The sequence below is a fragment of the Onychostoma macrolepis genome, chromosome 11, assembly GCF_012432095.1.
Source record: "Onychostoma macrolepis isolate SWU-2019 chromosome 11, ASM1243209v1, whole genome shotgun sequence".
Classification (NCBI taxonomy): domain Eukaryota; kingdom Metazoa; phylum Chordata; class Actinopteri; order Cypriniformes; family Cyprinidae; genus Onychostoma; species Onychostoma macrolepis.
Genome location: NC_081165.1, coordinates 19,997,389 through 20,011,833, shown reverse-complemented (window position 1 = coordinate 20,011,833; position 14,445 = coordinate 19,997,389). Strand labels below are relative to the sequence as shown.

At 39.0% G+C, this 14,445-nt stretch overlaps 1 protein-coding gene across 1 annotated transcript; it reads right to left on the bottom strand.

The window, feature by feature from the left end:
• Positions 1–4,128: 4,128 nt before the first annotated feature.
• On the bottom strand, positions 4,129–12,590 carry dyrk3 (dual specificity tyrosine phosphorylation regulated kinase 3). The gene is made up of 3 exons (XM_058791956.1): positions 11,662–12,590; positions 10,404–10,519; positions 4,129–8,294 (listed from the first exon to the last, which is right to left on the bottom strand). Exons 1-3 carry the CDS (start codon positions 11,702–11,704, stop codon positions 6,705–6,707), a joined length of 1,749 nt encoding a protein of 582 aa, XP_058647939.1. The 5' UTR covers positions 11,705–12,590; the 3' UTR covers positions 4,129–6,704.
• Between the last annotated feature and the right edge of the window lie 1,855 nt (positions 12,591–14,445).

Here is a 14,445-nt window from a genome sequence, read left to right as displayed (position 1 = left end):
CGTTAGACTGCAATTGCAGGAGTGCCTTTGTGAGGGGGGCAGGGCGGTGCAAGATTGCTGAGCTTTAATAAAGTATTCCTCCCACCCAACAGAGAAACTCAAAACATTATCAGAATGGAAACAAAGAAGTGGAATGAGGGCATACTGCAGACACATGCATTTTTTGTCTGGTAGCACATGCCACAGATGAATGATTCATATTTAGCAAGCTCGTCAATCCTGAAACGTTTTCACTAGAAGAGTTGCTTCCAGTTAAGACTTCCCAGGCCTGCTGTTCAGCCTTAATTCTTGATAAACAGCCTTCCATAAACCCCACAGTTTTACCAGCCAAATTAGACCTGTGTGGTCGATTCTCTCAACAACTGTCACAATAAGGAAAGAGTCATGTTTTACAGGAGCATTTTTTTTTTTATGGGAAAGTAGTTCATAACAACAGTGTGAAAACTTTATGATACATCAGTGACTCACTTTGCTCTGACGCATTTCATTCAGTTAACATGAAAGACGTCAATATGACTATTACTCAGATCCAGGTGGGCACACAATAATATGTGCTTGTATTTTATCGCTGATGCAAACGTTCCATTCTAACCCTTTTCATTAGGATCACCTCAAGCTAATAAGCGTATAAATCCTGAACTAACTGTAACGATGGTGGGCTTCAAAATAGGCTCTATAAAACTAGTTCACATCAGCACGAGAAAAATGTAAGGGGGGAAAAAATAAATCTTCATTTAATGCTTTTATAAGAACTAAATTGGTGCAGTCTTGTGCTTGTATTCAGTAAACCAAGCACGGGATCGTGTGACTTTGAAACGCACCACCAAAGCTAATAACATTCTCTGAAAGCAGTGCATGCAAAAGAATGAAGCGTGTGACGACAATATGAATAAACAAAAAGGATGTTTTTCTTGAGGTTATTGTTTGTTGAATTGACCTTAAGTCCCTGTATTATAACAGCTGTGTTGCTCCGATTCTTTCGTTTTGTTCAGGATGGTTTCATGAAATCATTCCAATTTACATATAAGCGTATTTCTATCATGACAACTCTTGGAAGATTTTAGCATGGTAATAGATGACAATGTTAATGCCGGGAAATTATTCATGCTTTATATCTTAAATTAAATTGGGAGAGCACAGACCACAAATGCACAGTATATGTTGTCTTTTTTCATTTACTTACAGCGGAATACGAAAGGAAACTTGAAAATAATCAGGAGAAAAATAATGCAGCGGGCTGAAAAGAGCTATTCTATAGATACTGTTGTCACATCAAAATACCAAACAGCCCCTTCAGTCAAAATGAAAGATAAGGATTATTTATGATTTGAAATCTTTTGTTGCAGTCTTTTTGAGCGGAACTTCACCGAACCGGAAGTGCCTCCCATAATTTAAAACGCAGTAGGTTTGTTATGAAAAAGGTGGATAAGACAGCGTTCTAAGAACACAAAGCTCAATAAAAAAAAAGCATATCTCAAGATCTTTTGCAGAATTTTTTAATTCCACTAGCATGCGTCTCGCGTTTTTAAATACAAAAACACATTTTGTGTGAACAGCCCCTTAGATTGTTCTTCCACATCGTACTCCACAGTAACATTAATGAACGGTCACACTCTCATCACAATGGCTGGTCTACAATCTCCCGTGAAGGCTCCATATGGCTACAAGACTAAGTCTTTGTAAAACCCTCAGGCTGGAAGACTGTTCCTGACACAAAGAGTGAAGGGAGGGAGGATGCGACTACTTGGACCATTCAAGCTGTGCCTGGCTACCGACGAGTCCATATGGGTCATACGTTCAGTGCGTTGGATCCTTAATGGGATTGACTTAATCTGCTCTCTTCTAGCAGGACGGTTCTGTGAGGCTAAATCGACCATGTTGTCCCTAAATCTTGATGAGATTGATGAGAAACGAGTGGCTACCTTGACGCACTGTTTTTTTGAGCCTGTTTAGACATGTAAAAGGATGGTCATGACCTAGACAGGATTTTATAGTCACACAACTGCTCTGATTAATCCCAAATGCATGTCAGTGGTCTCAATAAATTAATATACTATAGGTAAATTCCAAGGGGTAGTACCATGTTAAATATAACATGAACATTTTATTTTACTTTGAAATGTTTATGGTCAGAGAAATCACAGACGAGGTGTGTTGTTGTTAGCTTTAGCACATGCTACATGTGCTAAAGCTAACGATAACTTTACACATCATCTGGGCAACATCTCATTGACTTTTTTTCAGTGTATACATTTCTCAGACTATGCTTCAAACTAAATGGTGGATGTATGTAAAATGAGACCTGTACACTGTGCATACCCTGAAAACTATTTGCTAAACATTAGCCTTTGGTAGCATGAAGACAACCAACTAATGGTTATTAAAAATGATATTAGAACAGCTTTTACTGTGAATGCAGGCTAGCATACGCTGCTAAATCTATCATAGAATAAGCTGAAACTCAAAGCTCTCTGGTTTCATTTCATTAGATGATCAACAAAAGATATGTCTGCTTTCATGAGGTTAGGCAAACATGTTTCCAAGATCATTCAGGAAAATCAGAAGTGGGTGGAAGGATAAAGAAGGGTAAATTCAATTAAGTTCTCTTGAATTCACAATATTACATGTTTGGAGAAATATTTTGCATATTATCTGATACTTACATCTCCTGGGAGTGCACGGTGATTGCATTGATTTGGAAAGGCTATTTTTGCAATTACAAATGTACCAAGATCCTCAAAATCACCTAAATGACAAATTATATGACGACTAAGTAGGATATTGGTACATAAAATGATTAAATAACTTTTCCTGTTGTTCCTATACAGGACACATCTGCTTTTACCATGTAAATATTGTGGTATGTTGATGAGCTCATCATATGTAAATACCAACTGACCGGTTTGTCTTCTCTGCTGCTGCCCTCAGGGGAGTTTCAACAAGTTTCAATGAGACTGGAGATCACAGTCTAGCTAACACACATTCATATATTGCCTCATAGAGAAAGTGTGTCTAATTTTGAATATATCCAGACCTCCTGTTACTGTTTTCAAGTATCCTGTTGTTTCTCCATATCACACTCATACTTTTCTGTCTGGGATAATCTATCAAATTTGAACATTCAACCAAGCCAATACTGCCATTTAGATCTATAATTTCAGTTTTATAAAGATTGGAAAAGGGAATACGAGGACAAGATGAAACATTAGGAGTCTTAAAGCAACTAAAAACAGCATAACCAAATCCACATGAACTAGATTACTATGCACGAGCTGCCTGATTTGATTTCATCTCATCTCGTGCACGTATATACTATTCAGATATGCAGTTAGAAATGCAGGTGATGCTCCCATTTGCTACACGGTTTATAAGGTGATCTGTTGTTTATCACATCAGTATTTAAAATGAGGTCAGGCTTGTTTACATGAGTCTGACTCCAACTGTATTAAAACCATGGACCTGTACAAAGCACCTCTTGAATACTTTGGACAAGACAGTTAAAACTTAAGGCAAAGACCAATTATGACTTCTAGAAGTTATGCACACTTGTGTCATGAATAACGCAAGTATGCAAGTAATGTTCATACAAATTGTAATGATGTTTTAGTGCACATTCCAACATAGTATTTTATTTCACAGGTGTGTTGAGGAGCCTGCTGGTTTGAGTAAAGTTTGCCAGTTAAAAGTTAAAAATTAAAAAATTTAATTAAAATAGCTTAAAGTTGCACTGACACTGAAGTAGCACCATATCCTGTACTTTTTCACGTATATCCAAGAGTAACGAATTACCCAAAATGAAACAAATGTAGGTAGGGGAATGGATTTTGACATGTTGCTATTGCACTCAAAAATAAACAAATAAATAAGGAATGCAGGCTTGAGTGTATACGGGCTTAATGATTAGAAAATTGAACCATTTTGATTGAACAAAAATAAAATTCATAAGATGAAACCCATGGATTAAAGATTCATCTATAACATACATTTACAAAGTAGATAAGGTGAGTTTTCCAGTTTATACCACCTTAAATAAGGAAAGATGACAATTCTCATTTTTGAGTGACTAACCTTTGAATGCTACCAGATATAAATAAATACAATTGAAAAACAGACAGATTTCAAACAAAAGACTAGTAATATTGATTTTATTTCTTTTTTTTTTTTAGAAAAGAAACTAATACAAGCTCATTTGGTTACTTACACACACTTTGTCATTATTTAAATCTTGTCATTTACTCCGGTTTCACTTTATCACTTATTTTCATGCGTTCTGTGATTATCATGCATCACATAGCCAACAGCCAAGAGACAAAGTTAGAAGGAAAATTACATCATCTCTTTCACTTCTCTTTAAAACACAAGTAACAGTAAAAACTGTATAAAAGGGTGAAATAAAAGCAATACAAAAACCTGACCATTAAAGCTGGAAGAGAAACATTAGTCATCCCGTGCTTAGCCTTGATTTAGTCAAGTGTGTTCAGTTAAAGGCACAAGACTAGATTCCCCCCAAACCGAGGGGTCCACGCACCGAGACGAACAACAAAGAGACAGCTAAGTGAACGGGTGCTTTGGTGAAAAATTCAGGATAATGCAAACAGGCAGGAACGCCGAAGTGAAGCATAAAGATGTGGAGCGAGATGCTGTTATTTGTGTGGTAGAGATCTCTCTGCAGCATACAAGATGGATTTCACAAGCAAGAAAGAGGTAGAAAAACAACACTAAAACCACTTTTGCCTGGACACTTTTCCCTGATGTATTCCAAAAATTAGCAGATCAACTGAAACTTTGCAGGAGACCACGTATTAACTCAAAAATGATTACGAATGGAGAAAGACACCAATAGAGGCCCGGAGTTTATTGTTTTAATTTGAGCACCAACATCTCTAAAGCTATAAAGCTTTTCTGAAACCCAGCTTTATTGAGAGCCAAATCATCACCATCTTTACACCCGCTAGGTGTGTGGAATCATATATGAATGTCCATTAAACCCCAAAGGAAGGTTAAAACCTGAGAAAGAGGCGTGAAAAGACAATGTTGTTCTTCCAATTAAGAGGACTTTCACAACTACTTGCCTGGTATCCACTTGGTCCAGGTAGCACACAGATGCTTTGCTCACACCTGTCAGGGCCAATGGTTAAGCGCCATTCATTTTCACAGTCCTTTAGCAGATTAGTGTCTTACCTTGCAACAATTAGCTTCTAAACATTATGTGTTCAATTCACAGCTAGAAAGAGTGAGGCAGTGTCAAAAAAACATGCTTATGTTATATCATACAACAACCTTCCGAACAACCAAATGCATATATCTTTTGCCCTGATAGTGGGTTCACAAGGACAAATACTCAAAGTGCAGACACTGACCAGCGCCATTGTGGGTGGGTGAATGTGCTGCGTGCTCGGCTGTATAAAGAACAAGATTCTCCTGTAAACCTAAGAGTGAAAGGGAACAAAATAGGCCACTATGAAGAAATATTTCAGACTACACAATCAACCAGAGTCACTGGAAATTAACCATTCTGTGATGCTATAAGCTCTGGGGGAGGGCAAGTACCCTGCATTATATCTTTAGTCATGTTGTTTTTTTATAATATTTTCTTGCAGTATGAATGCCAAGAATAGTTGCTGACAAAATAAAAACTAAACATTAAAAATTACTGGACAAGAAAGAGGTTCATAGGACAAATGCAATCTCGAAGGATGTATGTCTTCAACCTTTTGTTAGCTAGTATTTTGAATATGCTTAAGAAGTCCTCGCACTAGCCATATCCATCATCACTCAGTGCAAACAGCACACTGTTATTGAAAATATTGCCAACAATTCCCTTCCCCCAACAGCAGCTTAGGGGAAATACATACTACCGTGTACAGAAAAACACGTGACACTGCCTGTTGCCTTAAAGTGAAACCTGACTAATATCTTTCAAAACAGCACTGATAAAAAACACATTCCTACAACACTTGTGAAATAGTGCCCAACTCTCCCAATACATGCCAGAAATGGGCATGGCCATCAGAAAGCACTGTGACCTGCATTACTCTAACACAAACAAATATAACTTTCTTCATCTTGTTCTAGGGTAACTTATCAAGCAATAGCTTCTCAAATCATAAACAGAGTTTGACCTCTCACTGCAGGTGACTGGGGAAGCATACTGTTTAAATAAGAAATGTGCTCATCTTGAATTAGATCAAGATTATTTTTAAGATGATAACATAGGCTTTAAACCACCAACTAGACATTTTAAAATTGTTTTAAATGAAGATTAGAGTCAGATGTTTGACCTAAAACTGCACAAATCCACTCTAAGCCCTTGAAAAGAATACTAACAGTCATTTACCAGCAAAACAGCCCTTAAGAGATGCAAAAGTTGTAGGTTTATCTGAGCAGAAGTAGTGTAAACTTCAGAAAGGACAGGATGAGCAGTCAGCATCAAAATTTCACCCACTCCAATCAACAGCACTCAATTCAAGACCAAGGTGTAAATAAAACAGCCCTGATGTCAACTTTACATTTTACACGCTGAAGGCCATTTGATAAAAACACAGTATAGTTGTATAAAATTGTTTTTGCTCGTTTACACTTCATTAAAAATTGAAACTCTTGAGTTGACACTCATTTAGAAAAACCAACCAAAACAAAGGGGGGAAAAAATCCACTTCTAAAACTGCTACATATGTCTTTATCCCTGAAAAGCTAAGGAATTTCTATGAAACAAGCTTCGGCAGCACTGTGCGAAAAGGTATACTTCCAGTGGAGTCCCCCATCATGGTGGTCCGCAGTTTGTTGTTGGTTGAGCCCATGACAGGGGGTACCTTGGAGATGATGGTAGGAAAAGAGGTGCTGTGCTCGGTGATCCGTTTGGGCACTGTGGATTTCTCTCCACCAGGTGCAGGCTTGGGCAGTCTCTTGTAGAGCCAGGGGTGTCTTAAGGCCTGAACTGGTGTCATCCGAGTACTAGAGTCCCAATCCAGACACTTCTTCAGAAAGTCAATGAACGTGGGGTCATCGCAGCCTTTGAGGGCCGCCCCCCACTCCTTGCTACCTGGGGGACCTCGCATTTTTCCTCTGCGAGAACGGCTCCCGTTGAGGACTACGGTGCCATTGCTAAGTGTGCTGATCGTACAGTAGCGTGGGTGGCCTTTGGAGCTGATAAAGTTCTTGGCACGCTTGGCTTGTTCCAGCAGTTTCTGAGGTGGCATACCTAGTAGCTCCATCATGCAAGCCAGCTGGTCACCTTCATCTTCACCAGGAAACAGAGGGTATCCGGTTAGCAGCTCCGCCAGAATGCAACCAAAGCTCCACATGTCTATAGGCATACCATACCGCGATCCCAAGATGACTTCGGGCGCACGGTAGAAGCGGGATTGGATGTACGTGTAGACACGCTGGTGATCGAAACAGCTGGAGCCAAAGTCAATGACCTTGATCCCACTCCTGCCTTGCTGCTTCAGTAAGATATTCTCTGGTTTCAGGTCACAGTGGATGATCTTATGGCGATGGAGAGCTTCCAGGCATTGGAGAATAGAGTGTGCAAACTTACGTACCAGTGGGAGACTGAAACCCTGGAACTTGTTGCGTTTGATGAGCTCATACAGGTTCATGCTTAGCAGCTCAAAAGTCATACATATGTGACTGCGGAAGGTGAAATTTTCCAACATGTGGACTACGTTCATGCTGCCTGTCTTGTCTTGCTTTTTCAGGTGCTCCAGAATTCGGATCTCCTCAGCAGCTTGCCGATGGAAGCGCTTCTCGTTTCGCACCATCTTCAAGGCAAGGTGCTGCTGTAACTTGTGGTCGTAAACCTTTGCCACTTGTCCGAAACTACCTTTGCCGATAACCTTGAGGAACTCGTAGCGATAGGCAAGGTGGTCATGAGGTACGTGGATGTATCCTCCCTGGTCGTCGTCATATCCATTATTGTTGGTGCCCCCAGCTACTGCTTGCCTCTTCTTGGCATTTGGTCCCAGGAAATAGATCTCAGGGTAGTTGTGGATCTCCTGCTGCTCCAAGGTAGTCAGTTGCTGCCGGTACTGCTTGAGAGCTTGTTCTGGGGTCATTGGGCTGCCCAGCTTTGTGACTTTTGTTGAGCTCTCCGAGGACTTGACAGAGCTGTTGCTGTCCACACTTCTCTCTTTGGAGACTGCAGGTTGGGGCTTAGCTGGTACTTGGCTTGTGCCATTGTGCTGGCTCACACCATTAACTTTGCGGTTGTAGGTGTCCTCGCAAACATATTTCACCTTCACCTGTCCTCCACGGATTGCTTGGTGATCCTTCATTGTAGGCTTGTTCACACCCTTCAAAAGGAAAGAGATATAACAGTTTGTCAAACAGTTACATCAAGTTGTATAAAACAAAAATGAGGTTGACCAAAGTCAACATTATTTTCAGCTGAATGGATGTTCAAAATCAAAGGGAGGCTTCTTTTATTGCTTCTAGTTTCTGTGTAGAACTGAAAAAAAATCAATGTACTGCCACTCTGAGGTTTTATCAGACCAGTGTTAAACAATCAATAGTGCAAACGTGCAGAACTGATCAGCTGCCGAGTAACCCAGGGAATAACATGAGACCAGTGGAGGGGTTTGATGCATGAGTGATAATTGTGGCGACAGAGAATGCCAGACACAATCTTTGCAGTCTGACTGGAACGTGAACTGAAAACTGGTGGAACAGGATGTTACTTTCATACTCACATGGGATACAGGAAAAACCTATGAAGGAAAGGGTCTAATTATCTAATAATTATTACATGCAGAATGTTTCAAAATAAAACAGAAATGCAATTTAAATACAGAACTAACTGCATTTCAGTAGACCGGGAAAACAAAGCGATGTGGAAATTTTCTTTTAGAAACTGTGTTGGACTTCACCATAACAGTTCCTACACATACTTTTAGCAGAGTGCTTGGAAAGAATTCCTGCATGGTTGAAGAACCATGCCACTAGACCTAACTATACCATTAAATATGCCCTGAACTTTTGCCTTACAAAATAAGCATGTCATAAATAGCGGTTGCTTACGCTAGTTACAGTGGGCTTTCCTAAGTGAACAGGAGTAGAGGAACCATCTTTCACATTCAGGGTGTTTAATGTACCATAACTGCTCCAAGACCAATTCCTATTTAAGATTCCACTATCAAAGATTTATAGTTGAGGCCAAGACATTGCCTGTTTGGCTCTGCATATAGCACAAGAAGAAAAAGAAGAAAGTAAAGGACAAAAAAATTAGGTCATGCAGATAAAATTATAAGGTGCCTAGTAACTGTGCCAATTGTTTTAGAGGGGGAGGGGGCATGGAAAGGCAGTTCCAAGGAGTGAGACAAAAATAGAAACCAGTGTGTTGGGAACAGAAGGATACTGCATAGCCAAATGCATCAGCTGTTCAATCACAACAAAAAGAGCTTGGTTGACTAAACAAGGAGTACATGACCTAAATTAAATCTGTTGTGTCAGTGGCTAATTGAATGATAGGAACTACTCTCCCTTTGACTGGACTTTGAGATATTGAGTATTTGTCTGTTGTTTTCATACATGTTATGTATGAAAAAAAAAAATGTTGATAACAAAAAAAAAAAAAATGATAGGAACTACTGGAAGCTGCCATGATTGCTTGTACCCCAAATGCCAGAAAATCAAAGTTGTCTCCCCCACCCCCCACCCGGATTGTTTATCGAACATTTACAGAAGACCGATTGCTAGTTAATTATTCACTGAGGGTAAAAAACAATTACATTGCTCTTGTCCTTATGATCACAGAAGTCCAGCACAGTAGCATGCAAAGAAGTGATTATAGTCTCATAACTGAAAATAATGTCTCCAGATCCAACACATACGCAGAATTACTTATTGCATAATGGTACAGTGGAGAATCGGATTATCATATCCTTTATCATCTCCGGTCCCACATTGGCGTATCATACTGTAAGCTACATGGACCTCACTGAAAGGCTTAATCTGTTCAGTTTGAACACCTGATATTGTTTTAGTCTATTTGCTCAGCATAAAAATAGAAATTTTATTAAATCATGGTTTATTTATTGAAAGATGTGATACACATGCTGTGAGGCACAATAAACAGACTTGATGTGCTGCAGATGTAACTTGTACCACTACCAGAATGAGGAAAGAAGACTTGTCTAAATGTGCGAAATTCCGAGATGCACAAGTGGCAGCAGAACTTGTGCTTAGGGGGTGAAAAAATATTTGAACATATTAAACTCAAAGATCAGAGATCGAAAAACTAATACACAAGAGACATCACAGTGGGTTGGATTTTCAAGATGTTCTTTAGAATTTAACCGTGTTCTTTAGAACTGTTCATGTGAGCACTAGGGAAATATTTTCATCTAGTGCTCGCTGAAAGAATCCGGTGAGAGAATCTGGAGGAAGAGGAAGTCAGGACTTACAGTGTGTTTGGGGAGAGGGGGCAGTCCAGAGGGACTCTGCCCATTCACATCAGCGTCCTGGTTCACAATGTGATCGGTGCGCATGTACGAGTCATACAGACCATCCCCGTGGCGAGCTGTAGAGAAAGAGTGAAAATGAGCCTGGGATTAGATTGTGAAATCCACAAGAAAAATATTAATACATTCAACACATCATCATCCAATACAGCCATTACATAAATGAGGATTTCTATTACACAAACATAAGGAGAAAAAGAAAATAAACAATGTTCCCATCTGAGAAACAAATCCCCTTAGGGAGGCATGTAACCAAGTTGCAGGTGCGCCAGACAACAGACAGTTCCTTGAGCATGTTACACAGCAGGTGGCTACATATTAAACCAAGCTTCATGACTCATTTCAGTTTCAGCAGTTTCCACAACTCTGACCGATTATGTTATTAAAACGTCTTAATGACCTAGACCACTTTTGCCTTAAGGCAAATTCCATAAAAAAATGAGAGTGACAGTTTTGTGTCAGTCCAAACATGCATGACTTTAGTTCTTCTGTGGAACACAAATAGAGATGTTTTGAATAATGTTTATTTTTCTGTACAGTGAAAGTCTAACGTGGTTTTAAACCCCATTGGCTTTTATTGTACAGACAAAAAACACTGACTCATTTCACAAACATTTTCTTTTGTGTTACACATGAGATAAATCAAAGTTTGGAAGAACATGAGGGTGAGTAAATAATAAAAAGAAATTTAATTTTTGAGAGGAGCATCCCTTTAAAATAATGAATCCAGTAGGCTGTATTACTACATGGTTGATGAAATGAGCACCAAAGGGTTTAAAACATTATAAAAACTAAACAATCTTGGCATTTTGATATATGTGCAACTACACAAACCTTCACATACTATACACCTATTGAGCATTCAGACCACATTACTATCACTTACTGAGATGTCAATTGTATAAACAGCTAATATGTACATAATATGGCCTTGTAGGGGCTATTGTTCGCACTGTCCAATGCATTTTCACTGCTGACATACATGTGACAACTTTATAAGCTGGGATTTAAAAAAAAGATGTGATTGTGAAGCTTGTTTAAATTTGTTTACTTTAACACATTAACTAAGAATTATTAACACAGGCAGTGCATTCATAACAGTTAATCGGCTGTCTTCAAATAGTCTTCACTTGCTAAGGGAACCAAGACCAGCCACAGCAAATTCAGAGCTGGATATTACATTTCATATGGATATAATTACCTGCAGTTATGGGGCCATCTGGTTTTCTGCTCAATATCATCATGGTTGCATGCAGTCAACATCAAATATTTCTTTTTCCTCTGAAAAATGTTTTCACTAAAGCAAGATCCATCCAAAACAACAATGCAGTGTCCTTCTATCGAGATTATTAAAATATCAACAGAGTCTCATATCCGAGGTGAAGCTTGTCAGATGTCCAGAGGCTAGATAGACGACTTCACAGGGCTGCAGGGTTCAGGCATGATCCCCTTTAAGCTGTTTTCACGAGGCTTATCAATTTGACCACCTGTATTGCAAGTCTGGAGAAGTAGTAACAGAGGTATCTGTATTTCCAGCAAAGTCCGAACCCATAGATAATGGAGCTAGATGTGAATAAATTCACAAATGCATCAGAATAAACAAAATAATGGTGGTGAGAAGCGGTCGTCCTCGATAATGATGATGATGATGATGAAGACTCAAAGTTGCAGGGGACACAAAAGCGTTTCCGTCTTGACAAACTGTCTCCCCAAAGCACAATGAGATTGAGTCCAAACATTAAACTGATGTCGACCACCTCCACTCTTCCCCTCTCTTAAATTTCGCGTTGTTGGTTTGAACAGAAGAGTCATCCCAGCCCGAGCACACGGTACAGCGGGCAGCTAAAGCTCAGGCTAGCGTTTCCTCTTTTCCGGATAGTACAAGCCTACCTTGCTTTCATTATAAAAACAAGGAGGTCAAATTAACTCACAATCCCTTCCAAACACTTTTCGACGTGTCGAACAAGTGTTCTCGCGAATCGTCTGAATGTTTTGGATGCGCGTTCCGTCCTGTAATGGTGCGCGTATAGATGTGCGGTTTCTTAGCTTGTTGCTAAGAGCGTCTTCAGCTTCGCCCAGCGAGACGTCATCAAACAGGGGGACTGCCTGGGGCGCGGCCAAAACAACGCCATTCTGGCTCAAACTTCCTTTAGTTTCAGGGCTTAACAATTGGGCTGAGATACAAGGAAGTGCCTGTTGAGCCAAAATGGGGCTGTTTACTGGAGAGAGAGTTTAAATCAAGACATAAACAAAACGAAACTGGAACGTGAATATAAATTACTCGATTACATCAGTTTTCATTTATATTTTATTTACGCGACTGGCAAAAAATTGCAAGAGGAAATTAAATTTAGTTTTACAGCCGAGTGAGACAGTGTATTTTTTTCTTGGAAAAGTATTTTGTTCGTGATTTAAAGGGAATATAAATGTTTAAAGGGCAGAAGAAAAAAAAGATTTTAAGGAGGTTCTATACATTAATGAAATGGTCTGTCTGAAAATCATTTATTTTTCTTTCTTTTTTTTTTTAGTATTATTTTTTCTTTACAATTTCAATACTGTAGTGACTAGTATATGTAAAAACAAAATGATTATTGGAGTGTGTCATATTATTAAATACAATGTTGATAGATACTGTAAGTGAATTGACACCATTTTAAGTTGGTTTTATACTCTGGCACTTTTTTGCATTTGAATTTTTTCGTTTAGATTTGCATTTCCAGTTACACAATAATACTGTAATTAAATGATTAAATAACTACAAAAGATGCAAACTCACATACAGAGATAAAGAGTGATAATAGCTAATATGCAATATATTTGTCCACTGTGTCCACTTTGCAGTTTAAAAATGAAGATTTAAAAAAAAACTATGCAAATAATGTAATAAAGAAGACCAACTGTCACTCAGTATTCAAAAATGATGATGGCATCACTGAATAGAAAACCTTTAATCAATGCAAGTGGAAGATTTTTTTGTTGAAATTTTGAATTTTGAAGTATGACGTTACAGAGATGGCACAACTAAAACAGCAATCTCCAAAAGAAAGGTACAAGATTTATTGCAAGATACAACAATCCTAGTGTGATCCTAAGTGGTGCTGCATATCCTAAATTGCCCTGGCAAGTCTGGTGTTGTTGTCAAACTCTTTACAGCCCAGATATAGATCAACACAGGCAGAAGAGCACATGCAGGGGTGACAGGGGTGATATGGTGAGACATGTCGAGCTAAACTGGGTGTGCTTACAACAGGACCGCAGCCATAGTATGCTATTCTTAGCCGTCAGTCTTAGGGGAAGCTGAAACCTGTCTATATCTGTGTCTTCAGATGACATATTGACATTGTTTTCAGGCTGACCTCTCAGTAGCAGACTGAATGGGTGTGAGCACTCGTACCTCATCAGGGCTCTTTAACATTATGATGGACACTCACAACTGCTATCTTTTTGTGGGGACTTAAAAGGTTTCTGGGTGTCCTTAAAATATTGCAGGACTTTTCCGAGTATGGGCATGCTGTTGAACCTGTAGGTGGGTTTTATTTAAAGTGTGGAGCCGGTTCAAACTAAGTTTACAACTGAAAGTAGCATGTTTTTCTTGTAAACTGCCATGTGTACACAAACGTGCACAATGAGCTATCTGACCCTTGGCCTCTCTTATTTGTTCTAGACACAACTGAGTAGTTGTGAAAACATAGTGCTTGTGCATTGCTGTCCTTGTACTGCTACACAGTACCATATAAATACATAGTTTAGTATGCACAGTATCTAACAGATCACAAGTTCTGTGCTTCTATTACAAATAATCTTTGGACATCTTTTGCACAAGGAGCAAGATGTGTATGCATTTAAACTACATGATTAGGGTTCCCTCTGCTGGTTGTGCATGACTTGTGCAACCTTGATGCTACACTAGTTAAAACTGGTCTATTTTCTATAGATTAAAAAATAAATAAAAAATACACTAACTTATATCAGTCACATAATACAA

Coding starts and splice junctions, on each gene's coding strand:
- dyrk3 (XM_058791956.1), bottom strand. CDS start 11,704: ATGATGATATTGAGCAGAAAACCAGATGGCCCCATAACTGCAG. Junction 10,520..11,661: donor AGATGGCCCCATAACTGCAG/GTAATTATATCC, acceptor CTTTCTCTACAG/CTCGCCACGGGGATGGTCTG. Junction 8,295..10,403: donor CCCCTCTCCCCAAACACACT/GTAAGTCCTGAC, acceptor TTCCTTTTGAAG/GGTGTGAACAAGCCTACAAT.